General features: G+C 41.1%; 1 protein-coding gene across 1 annotated transcript in view; it reads left to right on the top strand.

Moving 5' to 3' along the window:
- The window catches only part of TTC27 (tetratricopeptide repeat domain 27), a 131,328-nt gene that overhangs the window by 55,402 nt on the left and 52,359 nt on the right, over positions 1–23,567 (top strand). The window contains exons 11-12 of the mRNA XM_024552639.3: positions 10,608–10,703; positions 14,592–14,714. Of these exons, the coding sequence (XP_024408407.2) occupies positions 10,608–10,703; positions 14,592–14,714 (219 nt within the window). The remainder of the gene's footprint in view (positions 1–10,607; positions 10,704–14,591; positions 14,715–23,567) is intronic.

Genomic DNA, 23,567 nt, shown 5'->3' with positions numbered 1-23,567 from the left:
CAGTTGTATTGTCTCCTGTCATTCAGCTTCCCCCTCCCCGTCTGATCCAAATCCAAATACTAACATTTTCTTTTCCATAAGCTTACATTTCTTTTTCCCATTACCATGGTAAAAGCAGAGTATTATACATATAATCCAAATATGAAACATATTAATTGAAACCACTTACATTCAAAGGGAGTATCTTACTTATATCCAAACCACGCCCCCCCAATGTAAACCAAATGTCATCATTGTCTTCTATCATGTTAACTGCTTTAACTTAGTGTTCAATAAACTCCGTCATTAAGGGTTAACGTGAGATTATTTCATGTGCATTACTAGAATAATCTTGTTAATGAATGTTAACCTAGTTGTCTCTTAAACCTGTTAACTTCAGTTGTGACCGTCTGCCCCGGCCTCTGAGGGTGATTACCCAGCAGGGATCCTTCCCTTCACCCTTGGATTTCTGAGAGGACATTGCCCTGAATTGGGAATTTGAGAGTAAAGCCCTTTTCTGTCACTAGAGACTGTTCATTCTGCAATTTGATTTTCTCAACTGTGGTAGTTAATTGAGATTTCATAATTTTAAGCAAATTTTAAAAAATCTTTTTTTATTTTATTATTTTTTAAAATTTAAACTTATTTTTTATTTTTAGACAGAGGGGACGGGAGAGAGAAAGAGAGGGAGAGAAACATCAGTGTGTGATTGCTTCTCACATGCCCCATACCAGTGTCCTAGCCTGCCACCCAGCCACGTGCCCTGGGAATTGAACTAGGGACCCTTTGGTTCGCAGGCCGGTGCTCCATCCACTGAGCCACACCAGCCAGGGCTGCTGCTCTTTTCTGTAGAATGGAGAGAGCAGTCGTGCCTGCCTCATACACATGTTGAGGCAGTAAGTGACTTAATATTTGTGAAACACTTGGACTAGTGCCTGGTATGGAGTAACCCTCAATGAATGTTGACTGTTATTATCCTCAGTTTACAGGAGGGTAAGTTTACGTGCAAAAAAATAAAACTACCCAATTCTTCCTGACTCACTAAAAGCAATCGTTACCATCTGAAAAATCTAAAAGCATTGGGGTAATTACAGTTCTTCTAGTGTAGTATGCTGAGTTATGCCATTGAGCTTTTCAAATATCTGAGATATGAAAACATGTCTTCTACCCTGGTTCTGCAGGCCACCTACAGTGAGGACCATGTGTAGCATTTCAGAGTTATTGATAAGTATACTAGGGTTACTCACGTGACTGTAGCTATGCTTTTTATTTGTTGGAATAATTCTAACTAGTACTGTTTATTCAGAACTGTGTATAGTTAACTACCATTTACCGAGCACTCATATGCCAGGAGCTAAATACTCCTAGTAAGTAGGCACTGCCTACATTTTGACTGGTGAAGAAACTGACGGACAGAAAACTCAGGTGGCTTACCCAGGCAGGGTCTTGTAGCTGGGCTGGAATTCAAACCTAGTCTGCTTTGGATTTTGAAGTCCATGCCTTCATTCACCATACTGTATTGTCCCAAGGAAGCTATGAAAACTGGCTGAAAAAAGAAAAAGGATATCAGTATAAAACTTCATCTATAGAGGGCATCATCTGGAGGGAAGGGATTGGATGGGCACAGGCAGGAAGATGTGAATAGAGGCTTTTGTGAGAAAGACTTGGGTTGCAGAGCTCAGCCTCTCCAGGCCTCTGGTTTAAGTGAATGGGGAGAGCATTGGAACGCACAGGATATCAGGATGTGGTACTGTGGGAAGAGAACGTGGAAATGGTGAGTGAAGCTGGCTTCTGCTGAGGCCAAGAGAGGGGGCTGCCCAGAGAGATGCTGATAGGCTGAATCCAGGACATGAGCTTCAAGATAATAGTTAGTAAAAATCAGCAATAATAGTTCATAGATAGATGAGGTAAAAGAATGGGGCAAGTAATATAAAAAACAAAATAAACATTATTATTTGTTGGGAACCAGAGACTGTAACCCCCCATGGCTAAGGCTGAGTGAGAGACCTTGAGACCCTAAGCCACTAAGGAGACAAAGCTTATCTCCCTGGCAGGAGCACCGCCTCTGCCCACTTTACTTCACCCTGCCTGGCCCCCAGTGCATGACTGGTTAGCCAGTGATGGGTAAGATTCCTCAAGGGAGGGATGACCTAAGACAGGCGTGGTCATGAGGGGGCCCTCAGGGAATGACTTGGGGGGCTATGGAGAGAGGGAGTGATGAACCCTTGCCCCTCGGCTTTGACATGGCCTGAGTCCTCATTCTGTCTGCAAGAAGTCTTCTAATCTCTTGGCTGCCTTACTTCCCCTGCTCGACCTAAGCCTGAAACAATGCTGGAGGTGGGTGCAGTCCTGTGCTGGAAAGGGTGGGTTCTCCTGGGCGATCAGGCCTAAGAAAGAATGCATAAAATCCTGTGAAACCTGCTTTGCTAATACCCTCAATTTAAATGATAAGAGTCCAAGCATGAAATGAGTTTGTTTCCCCAAAGTTTTATGGTCCTTTAGCTATCTGCCCCTGACTCAAAATAAGCCCTCAGAGTTCTTTGAATGTTATCTATTTGATTATTACTGCCTGATCATGATCAATGAGCTTTCCATATATGCTCTGTATTCCTATGCAAATTAAGCCAATAAAAGCCTGTCAAGGCAAGGGTCGGGGCACTCACCCATTGAGAGAGTGGCCATGCCATCCATCCCTCTTCCTCCACAGGACTCAGTAGTCTGTGTGAATTTGTCTCGTCCCAGACACAATGCTGTGGACACTGCTTGCCAGTGACCGCGTCAATTATTGATAGTAAAAAAATTTTAAAACCTGGAAGGTTACAGAAAAATAAAAAAAAATAGGTAATAACCAAGGAATTTACTAATGGGATGGATGAAGTACAGCCACTTAAAGCACACTCCCAGAGGCACTAAACGATAACTTAGTCAGATTCCAGGTAGGGACACACTTAAGTTGTTTAAACGGAGTCAGATTATATTGATTAAACTGACACATTGGTTTTCTCTGGGAGAGCGCCCTGTGTACACCTTAACAGCTTTATGCAGTGCTTCCCAAACTTGCCTGAACTGTGAGTCACTTCCAAGTTGCTTGTTAAAATAGGGCTCTTCAGCCTAGTCTCTGAGATTTGGGGTCTGGGTGTGGTGGTGATGATGGATGCTTTTGGGAAAGACTGCCTTAGGCAGAGGTATGCTGTTAATCTTTAGTTGCTCCAGATGTTTTTCTGTCTCACGGCCAAGTACATACAGAACAGAGGTGAAAAGGGCATTTTCCAAGGTCTGAAGCCAAGGGTCTGATTTAACAGCAGAGTGAGTGCCCGGGGAACCTTGGAGGTGAGTGTTACGGAGGGCTGCAGAACCTGAGCCCAACTGAAGTTGAGCTCTCGGAAGAACAGGTGCTTTGCAAATGATTGAGACCTTCTCAGGAAAGCAGAGTGTAATTATTATTAGACTTCACTACTTCAGTTTTTCTTTTGGAAGGATAATACAATATTAGGTATTTAAAACATTAGATTTTAAGAGTAAATATTTGTTATTCTTTGCACTCTTATAATGCTTGCAGATTGTAAACAGGGTGACTTGTGTTCTCATTTCCTCATCTTTTAAGGTAAGATAATAAAAAAGAGCTCCTAAGTATTTCCATAAACACTAAGCAAGGACCCGGAGAGGTTTCTGGGAGGAAGCTGGAGCTGGGTGGGGTGTGGGGAAGGCTCGAGAGACTCTGCGTCTGGCGATCCTAAGGCAGCAGTGCTCAAAGGGGGACTTGTGGAGCCCTAAGGGTCCCCAGACCCTTTCAGAGCGTCCACAGGTCAACACGAGCTTTGTAATAATACCGAAATACTATTTGCGGGTCACTGTGTTGATATTGAATCAGCAGAAGCAGTGGGGGTCAGACTGCTGGCCCCTTCTCCCAAATCAAGGTAGGGGCACCAAACCAAGCCAGTAGTCATTGTATGCTTCACCGCCATGCATTCGTAGCATTAAAAAACAAAATTCAGCTGAGTAAATGTAGAGATGAAATTGGCTTTATTCAACCATTCATGAATTGAGCAGCGTCAAGTATCTGGCAAAGAGAGGGGCTCTGAGCAGCTGTACAAATCGAAGGCTTTTACAGGAAGAGGATGTGAGGTGGGAAGTTTCTAGCAAACAGTGGGTTATTTCAGACGAGGTCACCTTTCTTTGGGGAGTGGCGGGGTGTCTCTAAGGCAGATTACCTTACTACTGCTAACCAGGAAATTCCAGATTGCCCAGTTAAAAGACAATATTAATTATAAATGTCTTTGATAAAACAGCAAATATTATTAAGTCTTTATCCTTGCCATTGTACCTTTTTGATATTCTCTGATGTACCTGTGCAGGAGGCTAGAGTGTGTGGTTGTCTCAAGAAAAAGTGGAAGTAGCTGCGTTTCCCACAGAACATGATTTTACCTGAAAGACTCCTGAAAACCTTTGGATATTCAGACTTGGGTATTTGGCAGAAATTTTCTCAAAAATAAAAGAAGTGAGCTTATAACTTCAAGGAAAATAATCAACAGTATTTGTTACCAATGATAAAATTTTAAGCTTTCAAGAAAAAAAAAAGAGAGGTTTTGAAACTTGTATCTGCAGCTGTGAGCTTGTAGCTTCCCAGTACTGTAAGTATTGGGATGAGAGTTTTCCGATGATGCTGATGGTGATGTTAATGCACATAACTTTTAAATACTGTATGAAATATGTCAGCATTTGAAAGGTCTGTGCATTTTCCAAATGACTAATTCATGATGTTAAAAAAATCAAGCGTGAGTACAAGATCCATTCAAAGCTCAAGACAGACCAATGAATGTTTTTTTTTAGACCAGCGAATCTTATTGTAACAGAGTATTTATTGTAACAGAGAAAAGTTCATTGATGAGATTTAAAATCCAGATTGCAGGTAACTCTGAGAAGCCACAACATGTTGAATTTTGGTATACTATCAAAGTATAATATCCACAATTAAATGAAAAAGCTATTAACATAGTCTTCCCTTCCCAACTAATACCTGTATGCAGTTAAATTTTCGTCATAAATATCTACCAAAATATCACATAGTAACAGATTGACTGTAGAAGCACGTATGAGAATCCAGCTGTCAGTCCTGGTGATGAACAGATTTGCAAAATGTAAGCATTGCCAGTCTTTTTGAGACTTTAAGAATTATATGCAGGGTGGGGTAAAAGTTTACAGTTGTTTGTATGGAAAGTAATACAATAATTAATAATAATGTAAGAATAAACTTTCATGTACTCATGAGCGTAAACCTACTTTTGCCCCACACTGTGTATTGGTATTTATCCTAAAAACATGTTATTTATGTTAATGTAATAGATTATTTTATTTTATTGGGTTGGCTAAAAGTCTGTTTAGATTTTTCCATAAAACAAAAGACACATTTCATTTTCACCGATAACTTTATTGATTTGTGTATTTTGAGTATGTCGGCTATCTCCCACATGATACAATGTTGATTGTTCTCAATTGCTGTCTGGATTTGATCGCTCTCCACTTCAGCTGGTCTACCCGACTGTGGAGCATCAACCATCGAGAAACCTCCCGCACAGAACTTCACGAACCACTGTTGACACGTTCGATCAGTCACAGCACCTTCTCCACACACTGCCCACATCTTTTTGTGTGTGTGGTTTTACCTTTCTTGAAATAATAAAGCTTAATATGTGAAAAATGTTTCTTTTCTTCCATCTTCAATATTAAAATGGCTACACAAAGATACACCAATTTTGGTAACTTTTTTTAAAATGCACGCTGATGTGACAGCTGTCACTATTAAAGCTAACAAAATTGTTTCGAAGGGAGTTAAAGACAACAGGTGCTTTTAGAATCATCTCATGGAAAAAACCAAATGGACTTTTAGGCCAACCCAATAAAATGGATTAATAAATATTTAAGTTTTTCTCAGTTGTGTTTTCTAATATGAAAAATATTGCTAGGTTATATTTCACATAAACAGAAGCTCTTTGGAATCCCTCAGTAATTTACAAAAGCTTAAAGAGGTCCTGAAACTAAAAAGTGGAAGAACCCACCTGAGGTCTAACTGAAGGGAACACAGCGATCCGCACTGACTCGGGGGCTGCCTCTTGGTGTCACCTCCTTGCTCTGGACTCATAAGAAAGACACCTCGCCCCTCCCCCCTTGTGGGCCCAGTTCCCGCCATCCCACACACTGCGGTCCCTTCCCTGTCTGGAGCAGGAAGCAGTGATGGAAAATCTTCACCGGGCTGTGCCCTGACTCCAGCGTTAACGGGACTCAGAAAAAACACAGTTGAGCTGAGTTCTTGATATTTTTCCATTCTGAAGCTGCTGTTTTGTTTTCACAGATCTGATAAGTTCACTTCGTTATGGAGTAAGGTTTTAATGAAGCTGTCAGCTTGGTCTTTGGAATCAGGCAGGCTCACCTGTTTCATAGCTTATGACTTTGGGCAAGTCATTTTCATGTCCGTGAGCTGCAGTTTCCTATATATGAGGTAATAGTAGGTGAACAGTAGGTTTCCTGGTGTTGTTGAAACTTAGTAGGGGTGCTAATAGGCTTTAATTCTCATTCCTGCTGTTCCTAGTGGGAATTCTTCCCGGAGTTCGAGGTGGTAGTTAGCTTGGCCACCCTGCGGGTAAACCACTGTAGTCTGAACAGCGGCAGACTCCTGTCAAAAAAGCTGTTCAGCCCACTTGTTGGGTATATTTGATTAAGTACATATTTTTATAATAAATCTCACTTTCCTTCATATGCACACACAGATTATACACCACAACAAGGTGATTTGGCATAAGATCAGTCACACTTTTTAGATTATCAGCTAATTTCTACTTGGCTCTTTAGAAAGCTGATAAAGACTTTGATATCACGCAAGCGAAAATGAACAGCCTTTGGTAAAAGGGTAGGTCCTTAGGGACCAGCTCTGTTCCTTTGAAGATATGCGGGCCATACTTTTAGATATGAGCACATAAATAAAGTCTAAATCATACCAGACCTTGTTCAGAATTGTCTTTCTGTACTAAATCATTCTCTGTGTGCTAATTTTAAAATGTAGCCTTGATCTTCTCTAGTTTTCGGAGGAAGTTCTTTCTCTACTGAGAACAGCATTAGGAAGAGAGGGCACATCATTGCTTTCTGAGGTTTTGTTTTTTTCCCCCGTTTCACAGAGAGACCCTCTGACCTGTGGTCCTGGGGCTCCTGGAGGGTGTGAGCTATGTTACTGTTTGGAACTGGGGAACCCATGTGCACAGGTAGCTTTTCCTCAAAGGATACTCAAAGTATAGATGCTTTGGGGCAAGGCCTGAGGAGAAAACAACTTTTTCAAAGGGGGGTCTTAAAACTGTAAGACAGTCTCATATCGCAATAGCGTATACACCATGAAGTTGTCTGGTGGGCCCCAGGAGTTACTCCTGCCTTTTTTGTTAATTGGCTGTCTCCCCACCTCTGGACTGAGCTCTAGACTATTCCTCTCTCTCTACTCATTATCATTCCCATTTATCCACCTACCTTCTGTCTTGCTTTCAATTATTAATGATTGTTTTGGGTATATTTGCTTCTTTCTGTCTCTGTGTGGTATTTTCATCTTGTGTCAAAGACCACCTCCAGCTTTAATTGTGACCAAGTGTTCATGACTTTCGGGTCTGAAATGCATGATATTTAGAAACTAGAGAGAGAAAGTGGCAAGTGAAAGGGTGGGCATTGGTTTAAAGACCATTTACCTAACTTTCTGGGTGTTGTGAAATCTTGCAAAGTGTCCGTTTCTCACTGAGCACATTGCTTGTGACGACGTTTATGAATGTGGATACACACAATAGCAACTGAGGCTTCACTCTCATGCATCTCACTCTCATGCAGTCCCATTCTCCTCGTACTCACAACCCTGCCGTTATTTTCCAGACTGTTTGGGTACTGGGTTTGCCCCTACGGAATGCACACGATACTTATGTTCAGCTAAGGGTGCCTCAGACTAACAAACGTCCTCAAATGCTTAAAGTAAAACAAAATTCTATGTTGGCAAAGCCATATGCTCATAGCATGCTGGGGTCGCGAAGGTCGCGTGGAGATCATTTCATAGGTGGGCACCATTGTGGTTGAAGGAGTCGCTTGTTGGAGAGAAACCTGGAACGGAAGCCAGGTCCCTTCACTCACAGCACTGTTTCTCCTGTGAAGGACCCAGTTTATTTGTATAATGGAATCACTTGCCATGCCAATACAGACTCCTTGTTTGTTTGAATATAGTGCAGTTCCTTCAGAATGAGTTGCTAGAAATAGTTCTGCTCTCAAAACTCTAGAGACGTACTGTAAATAGGTCTCCGATGTATGGTAAATTAGCCAATAAAAAAGGGTACTTTGAATCCGGTAGGGGAAATAGGCAGAGAACAGTACGCCATCACCCTGTTCGTGAATTAATTGAGTGTTCTTAGTTTCGTTGGTAGGTGGGTCTTATTTTGGTGGTGGTTGAAGTGCAAAGAAGTGTATTTTGTGCAGGAGTGAAAGTAGGTCAGAATTCTGTTTTTAATCTTTACCTTTATCATACATATGTCCTCATCGAATTCCTATGGAGCGTGCCTGTGCCTGCAGAGGGGCTCAGTCCTGCGCTCCGGCTCCAGCAAACAGTGGTTCGTGCTCTGTCCCTCCTGCGGTCTTTGCCTCTGGAGAGCGTCTGAGAGTGTCAGAGGCACTTAGGCTGAGATCATCTGCAAGTACCTTGGAGTATCCAAAATACATAACAAATCTGCTTAGTAATAAATCAGCAAGTATTTACTGAGTGCTTAATGTGTTTTAGCTAGATGCACTAACTACAGCAAACAATGTGAGTTTTGTTTGAAAATAAAATATTCACATGTAATTAGGGCTTCATAAAAGCAAGTGTTGTGATGTTGCCTTTGGCTGTATTATTAAATAAGCATTTTATTTAATAATAATAGTTACTATTATTTTTCTTCCAGAGAAAGAAAAAAAAAATCAATAAAAAGAAAAATTTGTGCCCCTCCTGATGAAGTAATTCAGTGAACCTTTTATTTATGTATTGTAACCATATGTATTCAGCCACAAGTTTTTCTTCTCTTTTCTCCTTCCTTCAGCCAGACAGCTTTGGGCAGAAGCATGCAACCTTTTTGCTATTAAGCTTCTCTGAAGTAAGGCCAGAAAGCTTTAAAAATATTTTGACCGAGATGGTTTAGGAATGTGGTTATGTCTCAATTTGTTCTGACTGACTTGATTGAATAACATCTTGGACTGTCAAACAAGTGATGCAATGAGTATCTTCTCATTCTACGGGATATTCTTAAGCTAACAAACGTATTTCCCACCTGGTGTGATGGAGGGGAGCAGTTGCCCCGCTCAGAGCCCGGTCTCCTTGTCTGGTGCTTTTGCTGGGCTATGTCAGACCCTTGTCTTTTTCTTTCTTCTGAGGAAGTTTGGACTTGCTGCTCCTGCAGCTTCTTTTTACATTTTCAATTTAAAAAATTAATTTTGTAAAAACTTGAAACAAGTTCAAACTTACAGAAAAATTACAAGTACAGTGCGGTTTTCTGTCTTGAAGTGTTGGCAACTAAGTTACCAACATGGCGCTTCACCGTCCTCAGATACAGGGACATTCTCCTACGTAACCACAGGAAGTGTGTTAACACCAGAAAATTAGCCTTGCCCTCTTGTTTCCATCAGTCCTCATACGGCAGGGCTGTGAAACCAGTTAGCTGACAGAAGAGAAAATGTGAGCGCTGTTATGCAAAAACCGTCACAGTTTAGAGAAGGCCTAAGTGTGTATCTGAAAAAAGATAAACGCTTGCTGTGAACTGTGCGACAAATTAGGAGACAGGTGAAGATGATCGTGATAATAGGCTGCTTTTCCTGTCTTTGCTTTGGGACTCCCGAGCTTGTCTGTGTTCACTCTGGCGCTGAATATGCGAGCTCCTTTGGTGGCTGATCACTCGAACATTGGATGGTGACGGCCTTAGACTTTGCAGTCGGCTGGGGTACCTCTTCTCAGAGTCAGCTGTCGCGGACTTACGGTCTGCTCCTTGATGTGGCTTCTGGAAGTCCGGTTATTCAGTGCCAACCAGCGCGGCATTTCAGTGCAGCAGAGTGGCTCGCCAGCGCGGGCTGCTGTCCGCGGTGTCCTGAGGATGGTCTCGCATGAACGAGAGTCCAGGCTGTAGCTCTGTGCTGAGGAGTAAGGGAACTCCCTCTGTGTGCAAGCAGATCTGCCTTCCCCTTTCCTCTCCTTCCTTAGAAAATAGTCCTAAATGAAGTTCTCCATGTAATTTTTCTCTGATTTATATTAGAAAGTGCCATTGTCAAAGTGGGTTGTGAAATAGATACACTAAAGGACAGTTTTTCTTAGAAGAGTAAAAAGGCTGATTAATAAAGACAGTTCTTTAAAAGAACTACTATAGGAAATTTTAGTTTTAAAACTTTTTCTGGTGAATTTTTAATATGCATGTTTATGTAAATGTTGGTTAATTTTAATGTTTTTTAAAAGAAATTCAAGAAAAAATTTATACATCCCATCACTTTATCGAAGTGACTTGTGTTTGTGTCTACTGTGTAACTTTTACAATCAGGATCTTGTTTCTGTTAAGTTACTGCACGTGTAGGTGCTGATTGTGATCTGTGCTCTCAAGGCTCTTGCAGACCAGTTTGAAGACAAGACCACGCCCACACTGGAGCGCCTGAAGATTTTCTATTGCTGCCAGGTCCCACCTCACTGGGCCGTTCAGGTAGTTTCCTCGTTGTTTGTCTGTCACTGGGTGCGCTTTGCATTTGAAAGATAAGTGCCTTAGAACAGAATTGTTTTCAATTTATGTCTGTTTTCAGGTATTTCAGTGAAAAGAATAAAAATATCTGGAGATTGTCAATTACTTCAAATAACTATTTTGATTAAAGCGATATCAGACTTTTAAAACATTTTTAAAAGAATTTAAAACTAGATAAACAGAATCCTTGAAATTAAATAATAGAACCAGAGAAGCTTTCATTTCCAAAATAACTTTTAATATTTATTTATTTACTTATTCCTCACCTGAGGATATACTTATTGATTTTAGAGAGAGGAGAAAGCAGGGGGAACATCGATGTGAGAGAGAAACATCCTGTATGCGCCCCAACCAGGGATCAAACTGGCAGCCTTTTGGTGCATGAGATGACTCTCCAACCAAATGGGCCACCTGGCCAGGGCTCAAAACAACTTTTTATGTTTAAAAAGCTCTTAAGGACCTTCTGCCAAAAAATGAACCTTTGAACCAGTTTGTTTAACCAGAAAGTAAGAGGCAGCATTGACTTCGTACTCTGTGCTGTGACATGCCCTTAACTACTTTCCTCCTTTTGAGGACGTGAGATTACCTAGTGCAGCTCCTGACGCCTCCTGTTGGGGTTGAGATTCTGGCCCCTTGCCCCATAGTTCTCCCGCATTACAGGTGTGGTTCCCTGTTGTTAAAAGTTTTTAACACTGAAGGTGATTTAGATACCTGGTCCAATTTCTTAGTTTCATAGTGAAGAAAATAGAGGCCTGGTGCACTGAAGTACACTTTTCCAATATTGACCAACTTTTATTGCACACTTAGTATGAGGCATGCATTTCGTTCTGCATGTCACATACATTATCTTACTTTATTGCAACAAGTTTGTGAAATGTCCCCATTTAACAGGTGAGGAAGCTGTGACACACAGATGTTAGGTGGAGTCAAATGTGCCCGCCAGAAATTTCTAGATGACTTAGTACCTATTGTCATTTGAGCCAGCTTTAGAGTCATACGTGCCACCCCACCATTCGCCGACTCCAGACTCCCACTGTAAGGTTTCTTAGACTCATTTATATTCTTAGCACCGGGAACCTAGGGGGCTTATCACACATTAGAATTCACGTTGTCTATTCAAGGAGTCTCAATAAAACATAGACACCTAAAAAGCTTTGTTATGTCATCGCAAAGGAACAGCTTCTTCACAGAGAAAGTTGAACAACTGAACTTTCTGGCGTGTTGTTGCCCGTGACCTCTGAAATTTTTGAAGTGCTTTGTGGTAGATAAATGTGTCAGACTCTGAGCTATTATTATGACAAAACATGTCTGTTGAGGGTGTAGCTTTTAATCTGTTTCTGAACAGAAGCATTAGGAAAATTAAATACTGTTCAAATAGAATTTAGGCTGAGTTTATTTTATTTGCTTAGGAAGCTGGGGATTTTAGGATTTTTAGGCAGTTATATAAACATCCTTTTTCATTTAGAAATTTAATCATTTTTTTCTATTATAGGAAATAATCATATCTTCATGTATTATTTTTAAAGATCAAGAAGTAACAGTTTATTTGATTGTAAAAAGAGAATTGATCTTTGCTGCTAGCTAGCCATGTGCTTAGATGCCATAACTTTATTTATTTATTAAATTAAATGTTTAGACTACTGAATGCATGAGCATTAAGATCTATTCCAGCTCCCACATACTATGTTCATTTATTGAAAATACCCAGTCAAATATCCCCAAATAGCCAAATTCTCTTATACTTCATAGAATACAAAAGAATTGGACTATCCATATCAAACATATGGACTGTATGTTTGATACCATATTAACTTGTAATTTTCAGGTATATTTTCATTTTACTTTCAAGTTTTGTCAATCCTAGATTTTCCATATCCATTAGCTTCTTAACTCTTAATATATATTGAATTTTGAAAGAGTAGTAAAAGTGTTCTTAAGAGAAGATAACACATTCTGTCCAGTATGAAACCATAACTTACTCAAGAACCTCATGTACTTTTTAAACCTTTCTAGCATTTTTTTCATTTCTGTAGGAAGAACCACTTGTAAACCCAAATATTTTTATTATTCAGTATGTTTAACCTTCACTAACCATACCACTATTTGTCCATTTTTATCTCTCAGGAACTGAGACAAGGGAGAGTGATGGGGGAAAAATGGGGACAACTGTAATTGAACAACAGTAAAAACAAACAAACAAAAGAACGGGAAGTTAGGTGGTTAAGTTTTTTAGAATGTACTTAAAATAAATCTGAGTAGACCTGAGTGAGAAAGAGCCAGAAATGCCCTCATGAAGTACACAAGAGGTAGTAACAGATTTGATGTCATTTATGTTGACTCCGTGGGGTTTTTATAATTTATTTATTGATCTATTTATTTGAGGTCAACTTCCTTTTTTCACTTTGAGATATTATGACATATGACATTGTATTAGGGTTTGTTTCTTTTTAAATCCTCACCCAAGGACATTTTTTCATTGCTTTTTTTTTTTTTTTTTTAAGAGGGAGAAAGGAAGGGAAAGAGGAAAGGAGAGAAATTGGTTGCTTGCCATATGCACCTGGTTGCTTCCTGTACGCACCCAGACCGGGGATCAAACCTGCAATCTAGGTTTGTGCTCTGACCAGTAATTGAACCTGCAACCTTTTGGTTGCGGGATGATGCTCCAACCAACTGAACCACACTGGTTAGGGCAACATTGTGTTAGTTTGAAGTAACAGCATATTGTGTTGATATAGCTGATATAGCTATATATTATAAAATGATTACCACACTAAGTTGAGTTGACATCCATCACTTCATTTTTTTTCTTGTGATGAGAACTTTTAAGCTCTATCCTCTTAATAACTCTCAAATACGCAATACAGTATAGTCACCATTCTGTACATTACATCCCCAGAAATTACTTTTCTTATAACTGGAAGCTGATACCTTTTGACCACCTTCACCCATTTCCCCCACCCCTGATCCCGCCTCTGGCAAACATCAGTCTGTTCCCTATTTCTATGAGTTCAATTTGTTTCGATTCCACTTATAAGCGAGATCATACAGTGTTTGTCTTTCTCTGTCTGACTTATTTCAGGTAGCATAATGCCCTCAAGGTCCATCCATGTGGTCGCAAATGACAGGATTTCTTTCTTTTGTATGGTTGAGTAATATTCCATTATACATTTCTCACTTTTTCTTTATCCATTCATTCATTGATGGACATTTAATGTTGTTTTCATATCTTGGCTACTGTAAATAAAGCTGTAATGAACATGGGGGCGCAGATGTCTCTTAGAGATAATGATTTCATTTCCTTTGTATAAACACACAGAAGTAGAGTTGCTACATTATTTGGTAGTTCTATTTTCAGTTGTTTGAGAAACCTCCATACTATTTTCTATAGTGGCCGTGCTAATTTGCATTTCCACCAAGAGTGCACAAGGATTCCCATTTCCACATCCTCACTAACACTTGTTATCTTTTATCTTTTTGATAATAGTCATTGTAACTAGAGTTTTAAAAATCAGTTTATTGGTTGTCAGCTTTACAAATCAGAGATGTCATATATAGAATCTCTAGGTGAAAAATAAATACTGTTTGCTTTTTAAGTTCTTCCGAGTTCTTGGGAAAAAATTGATATATTGAGTATTTTGAACAGTTGTGATATAGTTTTTTAATCTGTCCTATAAGGTAAAGATAGGTATTGAATCATTGCAAATTCCTAATTAATTGAGGTTGAATTATATGAATTATGCATTTATTACAATAAGCAGACCCTTAAAATGGCAGATTGGATATACTTGCAAATGAAACAGGAATCTGCCTTTAAATGAAGAAACGTTCATTATTATAACTTGATTTTTCTAGCGCCAACTTGCAAGTTTACTCTTCGAGTTGGGATGTACCAGTTCAGCCCTTCAGATATTTGAGAAGCTAGAAATGTGGGAAGATGTTGTCATTTGCCATGAAAGAGCTGGGCAGCATGGGAAGGTACGTAAGAGCGGAATTCCGTGTGCCTGGCAAGAGCCGCCTGTCTTTGTGCGCCTTCTCACTTTTAACCCTGCTTTTGCCAGCAGTTCACTTACATTCCTTTTCTACCTCCCCACCCCACCCGCCTAGAAATCTTGTTAATGTTTTCTTTTTAGTGGTTTCTGCATGTGTATGTGCGTGTAAGAGAGGCAAGCAGGCCAAAACTGGTGCTCCAGAATGAGTGTTGAAGGCTTTGAAGACACTTCACATTCTCATCTCTCTCCTTGACTGGCTCTCCTCCTGTAGGGCAGCTTCACAGGGAAATGCTGGGGATTGTTTTACTCGCCCTGGGGTGTCTGGGGGTCAGAAGCTATGGGCCTGAAGGCAGGTGATTTGGGAGGGAGCAGTTGGCTGGCTCTGGGAAGAAAATCCAAATGGTGTGATGACCCCCCGGGCGGGAGAGTTTTTAGGTGTGTAATACGCATTTAATTCTACCTTAGACCTGGTCAGGAGGGAAAATGTTGCAGTAGTTGCATCTATTATTAATGTATTGTTTTCCCCGTCATAAATGAACAGGATTTTAAAAAGAATAAGGGGCTCTGTATTGTGAATATCTGTTAAAACTGACATATTGAGATCATATGTTAACTTTTGGATTAAAATTTTAAATGACTAAATTTCTGCCATATATGCAAACTGAGTAAAACCCCCAAACTGGGTCGTTTGTACCTGCAGTCAGCCCTTCCCCATCACCATAAAAAAGAAGTAGTGGTACAAGGACGTGTGTCTGTTTCCTAATTCCCTTCTAAAGTGTGTCCGTTTTAGACTAGCAGCAAAACTTGAGTGTCTTTCACTGACCGCCAGTGGCACTGAAGGTCCTTGAGTTGTATTGGCTTAAGGAGAAACTACCGTATTTTTCGGACTATAAGATGCACCTCGGTTTTAGAGGAGGAAAATAGGAAAAAAAAAATTTGAAACAAAAAATGTGGTAAAATATTTAATAACATAAATAACATAATTTTCCACCAATGTAAATGTAAGCTACATTCGGACTATAAGATGTACCCCCATGTTCCTCCCAAATTGGGGGGGGGGGGAGGTGCGTTTTATAGTCCGAAAAATACGGGAGTTTGGGACTTATATTTTACTGTAGAAGATATATAATTACAGTATTTTCACCCTGGGAAATAGCTCCATCGTTACCCACTGCAGTCCCCTATCTTCCCAAATAAGGACAGGCATTTCTAGTGATTTGCCTCAGGTCACAGAGCCAGTTGTTGACCGTGAACTTGAGAGGTTGCGAGGCAGAGTGGTTGGAAGCACAGCGTCTGGGCCCAGGCTGTCCCATTCAGACACAGGCCAGCCCTGTGACATGGGGCAGCTACCTGCCCCTGCCCTGGCCTCAGTTTTCTCATCTAGAGTGACCTTCCAGGTTTTCATGATATAATGTATGTAAAACACAGAGGATGGCGGCTTCCTCATGGTGCTGCCTGAGTGTTTGCTGCTGTTACTGCTGCGGTTCTAAGGCATTTTTTCACATTTTAGCGTCTCTGAATTTGGGGCGTGTCTGACACTTGATGGCACCTTCCAGCTGCTGTCTGTCGGGGGCGGCCTGGCTGGCTGTCACGGCCCGTGCCGGTACAGGCTTCACTGCAGCCATATTCAATGCCATAGTTTTGACTGAGTCGTGTACGTGGTGTCGGTGCTGCACAGGTCAGGCAATTGCCATTTAAGTTGCCTTCAGAGAGATTCCATTACCCAGTGAAGTGCAGACATGAAGCAGAGAAATGTAAATTTGATATCAGGGAAGTAAACATTTGTTACTGGAGAAATCATCGCAATTCCATTGACTTTTCCTTAAAAACAACAATTGAGTGCTTTGTGGGAGCCAAGAAAGGGCGACACCTCAAAGTAGAGGAATATGTGTCTCATACTGAGATAATAAATAAATGCTGCCATTTAAAACGTCAAGCACTGTATCAAACGAAGGCAGGAAAAATCGCCAAATTTATCTGACTAGATTGAAAAAAATATCAAAGCAGTGAGAGGCTGACCTGAGTCGTTCACGGCATTGCGTTGTGATTTAATTGAAGGCACTTTTTCTTTATTAGGTAAGAGTTAGTCTTACAATTGATGGCATCTCGAATCCGATAAAATATAGTATTATGTTTCTTCAGGGACTTAGATTCCGTAGGGCTCATTGCCTGGCACTGAAGGAGTACTCAGATGTCTGTTTAACGAAGAGGCGAATGGCTGAATGAGTATCTTGACCACCTCCCGCCCAGGCTGATGTAGTTCCCATTCAGTCATTCTTCAGTGTGTGGTCCTTTACGTTGGTCAGTAAACACAAATGATTCTGTACATAGAAATATGGCAGTTTTTGAAATAATTAAGCAAGTTGGCAAATCACAAATACCCACAAAGCCCATTCAGAAATATTAAATTTATTTAATAACTTTTAGAAAGTATGGAAAGTAGAGACTTTCTCTAACTGCAGAGGAAAAGATATAGTGAATCCATCCCTTTTCAGATCATAGATTTGACTGTGTCGCCAAAGTAGTTGTGGCATTAATTTTTTCTAACTTGCACATGACCTTGTGAGAAATGTCATAATAATGATAAATTTTCATGTTTGCAATTATTCTAGAAAATGTACATATTTTAATTTTTAGGAACATATAGTTACTTGTTTTGTCTTACGTCTTTTGTGAGTTCAACCAAACATTCTCAAAGTCTTGATTTTAGCATTTCATTTGCTACATAAAAGACTTCCCGTACCTGTTTTTCTTAATGCTGTATTTGCAGATTGGTTTACCAATAGACCCTAAAGAGTTTTGCTTCAAGTTGGAAGCACATGTTTTATTTCTAAAACAGCTCATATTCTTTTAGTGTTTGGTCACATGCTGGCAGTTGTCACCACATTTCGACTTAACTAGAAGTTTATGACATTTTAATCATTGAGTTTAGTGCTTAATGGCATAATTTCTTTTTAAAAGTCAGATTCTGAAAAGCACCTAATTCTAATCATTGTTTCTGGTGCTCATGTTTGCACCTGCTGTCATAGGGTCTTAGATTCTCTAATTTAGAAATTATCTGTGGAAGTTCTCATTATTTAATGACCATCGGCAAAATAGCCCAAATTAATTTTGCTTGACTGAGGGGTCAGACCTGGTTCTCATCTGTTAGCATTTAGTTTTTAAAAGTTATCTGGCACATGATAGCAGTTTCCCCAAGCACATGGACAACTTCTTATTTTGCTGAGCAAATTTGGTCCTAAATGCGGAACGAAGGCTGAGCTGGCCGGCACACGGTGGCTGTAAGGGGTGGAGGTTGCGGGGAAGGGAATGGAGAGAGGTAGGCTGGGACCGCTCTCGTTTTCCCTTGTTTCTGACAAACAAGGTGTACCGGAGATCACGCAGCCTTTTCTTTCTATGCTCCATTTGTAGCCATGGGCTCTGGAAATATTTTTCTCTAAATTGTAAGTAAATGTTTTTAACATTTAACATTTTTAACAGCTGAGATTCTTTTAGCAGTTGGTTTGGGTTTTGGTTTTTTTCTTCTTCTAAAGTCATTTCTTTATATGACTTAAAAGACTTTCCACAAGTGATTTTCTCACAGCACAGACAGAGTGGCCTCCCGACAAGACAGATCTGGACCTGTCACTCCCACACTCTTCAGCAGCTTCCCTGTGTCCCCAGGATTAAGCGGAGCTCTTTGCAGGAGTGGAAGCCTTTTGTGTGGCAACCACCACACACCACTCCACGATCTGACTCCTGCTCACAGTGCCAGCTGCATGGGCCGCTGCTCCTCATCCCTGCTTGGTCCCTCTGTGTACCTGCTCACCCAAGTTGTGCGCAGAGTTCCAGCTGGGCCGAACCACTTGTAACGTCTTGGTTTTACAGCATTGCCTCTGCTCAGGAACTTTGTGCATGCTCTTGTCTGTGCGGAACCTGTGCTCCAACTAACCCCTACTTACTTCTTCAGGTTTCTCCTGGTGGTTACTTTCCACAGTGAGTTTTCCCTGGTACCTCCCTCCCAGATTTGGCGGTGTTCTCTGTGCTTCTGTGACACCCAGTACCGCTCCCATTTCCCACTGGCTGGCTTACCTCCCCTACTAAACTGTGAGCTGTTTAAGAACCAGGCTTGTTTCCCTATTGTTTACAGCTGACTCCCCAGCATCTAGCGCAGGCCCGGCACATAGTGAGTACCCAAGAGTATTTGCTGAATGATGACTAGGAGGTGTCCACTGACTAGTTACAGCATTGAGGCAAATCTTCAAGGAGACGCTCCTCATGAGCTTCACATTTGGTGAAGCTGCCTCTTCACCCCCTGCCACATACCTGTGTGTTCTGTTTCCAAAACCAAAGTATGAGCTCTCTCCTCCCATTTAAGCCGTTTAACTTTAGGAATAGAAATGGGACAGGTTTCATTAAGAATAGAATTTTTATTCTTGCTCAGTAGATCCTAAAAATACTGTAATCATGCTATTATTACATAGTGCAATTTTTGAATGCCTCTAATGTACTGCATTCTTTATATAATTATTTGATCTTCGCCATTTGACATTTATAACTTACAAAGTATGAATTGTGTGAGCCTTGGTAAGTCAGAGAGTTTGGAATCCGAGCTCAGGCCTTCCTTTTCTCTAAAGCCCACACTTCTTTCCCCACACTTGCCTTCCACCATGGTGGTTGTTAATCTTTAAAAAAGTAGGTATTCCATTTGTAACTTAAAACCTGTTTTGCTCATGTGAATGAGAAAAATAGGCAAAATAACGGAAAATACTCTTTACCTTGGTAATACAAACAGGAGATGATCAGCTAAGTGAATAACTAGGCCTGTTTTTAATTATTCTGTTTTATCTTGGACCTGGAATATTTATGTTGGCAAGTAGCCTTTGAAGAATCAAGCCCCAGAGCGTGGTGTGGGCGTACACATAAATATAAGCAGCAGTTAGTGAACCCTTGGCTCAGTGACAGAGTGGGTAGGCCTGGGCACCCCCTCCCAGAAGAAGCCTCGCTGGGCATGACCGGCTGGGATGAAGAGGTTTGTATGGTTTACCTTTCAGTTGCTGCTCCTGGAACAAGAAGGCTGGGATCCTTGTCCTGGCAGCCGTAAGGGTAGGTGGTGCTGCTCTCTTAGCCCTGTCCTGACATCCTCATCCACTGTGCTAAGGATGTAGGTAACCTTTCCAGCGGGCAGTCTGCATCTCTGAAAACCAGCCCCTGTTACAGCAAAACCCAGAATCCATTTCTGCTTCCTGCTTCAGGGAAGAAGACTGGAATTAGAAAACGTGCCCCAAGTTGTTTGAGCTAGCAGCACATATACACACACATTTTTACACCTAAAGCTATTGTCAGGTGGCCGAATCTGACTCGTAGTGGCCATTACATTCTTAGCCTGCCCATTTTTCTGTCCCCTTGGGACAAGCCTCTCCCTGTTAAACCTACTTCTGTCACTTCTGTAGTCCTCGTAGACACTCTTTATAGTAGTACCATCCCTGGGTCCCGAGCTCATTCTTCTTCCTTCATTCCTTGCCAGGAAGGCTTCTTATAGTTGTTGGTTTGCCAATTCCCCATTTCTTTTCTTTTTTTAAAGATTTTATTTATTTTATTTTTAGAGGGGAAGGGAAGGAGGAAGAGAAACATCCATGTGTGGTTGCCATTCACACACCCCACTACTAGAGGCCTGGTCTGCAACCTAGGCATGTGCCCTGACTGGGAATCGAACTGGCGACCCTTTTGTTTGCAGGCTGGCACTCAATCCACTGAGCCAAACCATCCAGGGCCTACTATTTCTATATCCTGACCAGAGGCAAAGTCAGATGAGCACCACTCTTATCATATATTAGAAGGTAAAATTCTGTCTGCTAATTCACAAAATCAAGGCACAAATCACAGCCAAGAAGGGCATGCAGTTGGTAAGTACTAGAACTGGCATTTGAACTGCCTTTCTGACTACAAGCACCTACATCCTCACAGACCTTCATATGATTGGAAGTCTGTAGAATGGATTATGCAACACAGTTTCCTAGGGTTGTGTTAGAACTGTTTCGGTTGTAAGAGAACCAACATATCCTAGCTCAGGCAGAAAAAGGTGGGGGTGGCGGGGGAACTTACTGGTTCATGCAGTTGAAAACTCTTGTAGACCTGTCGTGGAGCTGCATCCAGGGGCTGAGATGATGTCATCGTGACTTTGTAGCTCTCTCCATGAGGCAGACAGGATGGGCCCAGGAAGCCCAGGTTTAGTAATCCCAGTGGGAAAACATAGTCAATTCCATGGCTCTAACGGAAGGGTTCTCCTGGAGACTGCAGGGCCGGGGCGTGTGCCCCGTCTCTGGTAGAACCCCACGGAAGGGCTTCTTCTCAGGGAAGAGCAGTTCTGTCATCAGGAGATCAGGAAGGGATGCCCAGCAGGAACAACTAACTGATGTGCACTGGAGGGTGGGAGTTTAATGCTCCAGGTGTGAAGTTGTAAGAGGCATTTTGTTTGGCTTACACGGTGTTTTAAAAAACGTTAAACATTTTCAGGCTATTGCATTTAAAAATCTGGATTTCTTGACTTCTCTTAAAGAATCCAGTGAGGTGGAAACCCCGGGTCAAATCCCCACACTGTTGCGCACATTGGTTGGAGTTGCGCCGTGGCTCCTGTTTGGTACGCTCACTCACCAGCCTGCTCTGTTCATCCCAGCAGTTGGCAAGGATCTCCAGGCACCTGAGTGTGTGGCCCTCGCTGTGAGCACTGCAGGCTTCTCAAGTGAAGTAGCTGGAGTGTAGTTCATTCTAGCCATAACTGTAGGATCTGCTTACGTCTTGTCTGACTTAATTTTATACTTAGATTCATGGTGTGTAATCATTGCCACAGACTTTTGCTAAGAGTAATAATTAGTTGCATACAATTAGAAAATAAAACAGATTGTTGAAACAGCCTGGGTATGTAAGATATGTATGTGTGTGTGAGGACAGGGAAGTGACCTTTGGGGTTTGCAGTTGACAGGATTCTTGCAAGCGCCTCAGATTCATTGCAGCCAGGTGCCCTTGTAAGTGTGACTTTGTGTGTTTGGGAATGTATCTTTATATGATTTAATAGACATTTAGGTAACACATTTCTTGTATCCTAGAAGGATACACATGTATATTTTCTGTAGGAAAGAAGTGACCATAGGCAGAAATACCAAAGCTTTTGCATTCTGTGAAGGTTCCCGGCCACCCATATTTTAATATTGCAAAAGTGATTTTACAAGCCCTTATGCTTTATTTATGTTCACTGGGCACATCTCTTGTCATTCTTTATTGGATAATAAATTAAGCGGGTAAGTGGAGGAGGTGGGAGGACATTTTGGAGAGAGTGAAGAAGACTGAGGAATGCAATGCAACTAATTAGGGGAAGGAAATATATTGCCTGCAAGCATTGCCCTTGGGAAAGATCATTCTGTTGGCAAGACAAAGAGGTGTAAGAGCTCAAGGAGAAAAAGAATTGACTTCTAACAGAAAAATGTGGGATAGAAATTTGAGGAAAGAAGAGGCCAGTTCAGACCAAGTCACAGCTCTGGTGTTTCTGACCTTTGTAAGAAGCTGCCTTGCTCTGGCTTCAGACCTTTCCTTCCAGTGGATGAAATGCCTGGAATTGATACTGTTTGGTCACAAGAGGTTGCATGCCACCCACTCTCTGTGTTCTTTTTTTTTTTTCTACTGATTTCAGAGAGAGAGAGAATGGAAGGGAGAGGGAGAGAGAGAAACATCAATTTGTTCCACTTATTCATGCATCCATTGGTTGCTTCTTTTTATGTGCCCTGCCCAGGAATCAAACCCACAACCTTGGCATAGCGGGCTGACACTCTAACCCACTGAGCTCCCTGGCCAGGGCTCTGCAGTCTGTATTCTTACAAGCGTTTCGGTAGGTGTGAGTTAGTGGAGGGAGTATCTGAAATCCTCAGTGCCTTAGCGTTTCCAAATGTGAAGTTTCTCCTGATTACTATTAACCTCCCATTTTTATTTTTTGTCTTCTTTGGTAAATGTTGAAAACACTAGGTCTGGGTTATAGGTCTTTGGACTCTGGCGAATCTTCATGGTTTATAATACAGTACAATGAGGGGTGGAATAAATATTTGTGGAGTGGCACGTTTTCGCTTCTGCAGGTGCTCTGAGGATACGGTAGCGTATCCTGGGTCTCGGATCCTGTCTTGAGTGTGAGGTACCTGTGCAGTACTGTAGTCCCTTATAGGCCTTTTTATTTCTGGAAGGTTGGTAGTCATTTCTTCTCTTTTATTTCTGATGTTAGTACTTTGAGTCTAAAGAACCTGCTGACTTTTGGTTTCTTTCTTTTGTTTTTCTATTTTCTATTTTATTTATTTACACCCTAATTTTATTATTTTCTTCCTTTTAATTCTTTGAGTTAGGCTCACTCTTCTCTTCCTAGTTTCTTATGGTGAAAGATTATTGATTGAAATCTCTTTCCTTTTTCAGTATGGGCTTTTATAGCTATGAATTTTCCTCTGCGCACTGCTTTCGCTGCACCCGTAACTTTGGGCATGTTATGTACACATATATTTTTCACGTATCTCAAACTGGTTTTAATCTCCCTGTGATTTCTTTTTTCACCTATTGGTTATTCAGAAGTGTGTTAATTTCTGCACATTAGTGATTTCCCCAAATTTCTTTCCGTTACTGGTTTCTACTTTCATCCCATTGTGATTGAAGAGCATACTTTGAATACCTCAGCCTTTTCAAATTGATTGAGACTTTTTTTACAGCCCAACATGTAGTGTATCCTGGAGAGTGTTCTGTGTACACTAAAGTGTGACCTGCAGGTCTCCAAACAGTGTCGTTGAATCCAGGACTTCTCCCTTCACATCTGTCAGTGTTCGCTTCATGT

The sequence above is a fragment of the Desmodus rotundus genome, chromosome 5, assembly GCF_022682495.2.
Source record: "Desmodus rotundus isolate HL8 chromosome 5, HLdesRot8A.1, whole genome shotgun sequence".
Lineage (NCBI taxonomy): Eukaryota > Metazoa > Chordata > Mammalia > Chiroptera > Phyllostomidae > Desmodus > Desmodus rotundus.
The sequence above is the reverse complement of the archived record's forward strand: the minus strand, read 5'-3'. Positions and strand labels throughout refer to the sequence as shown.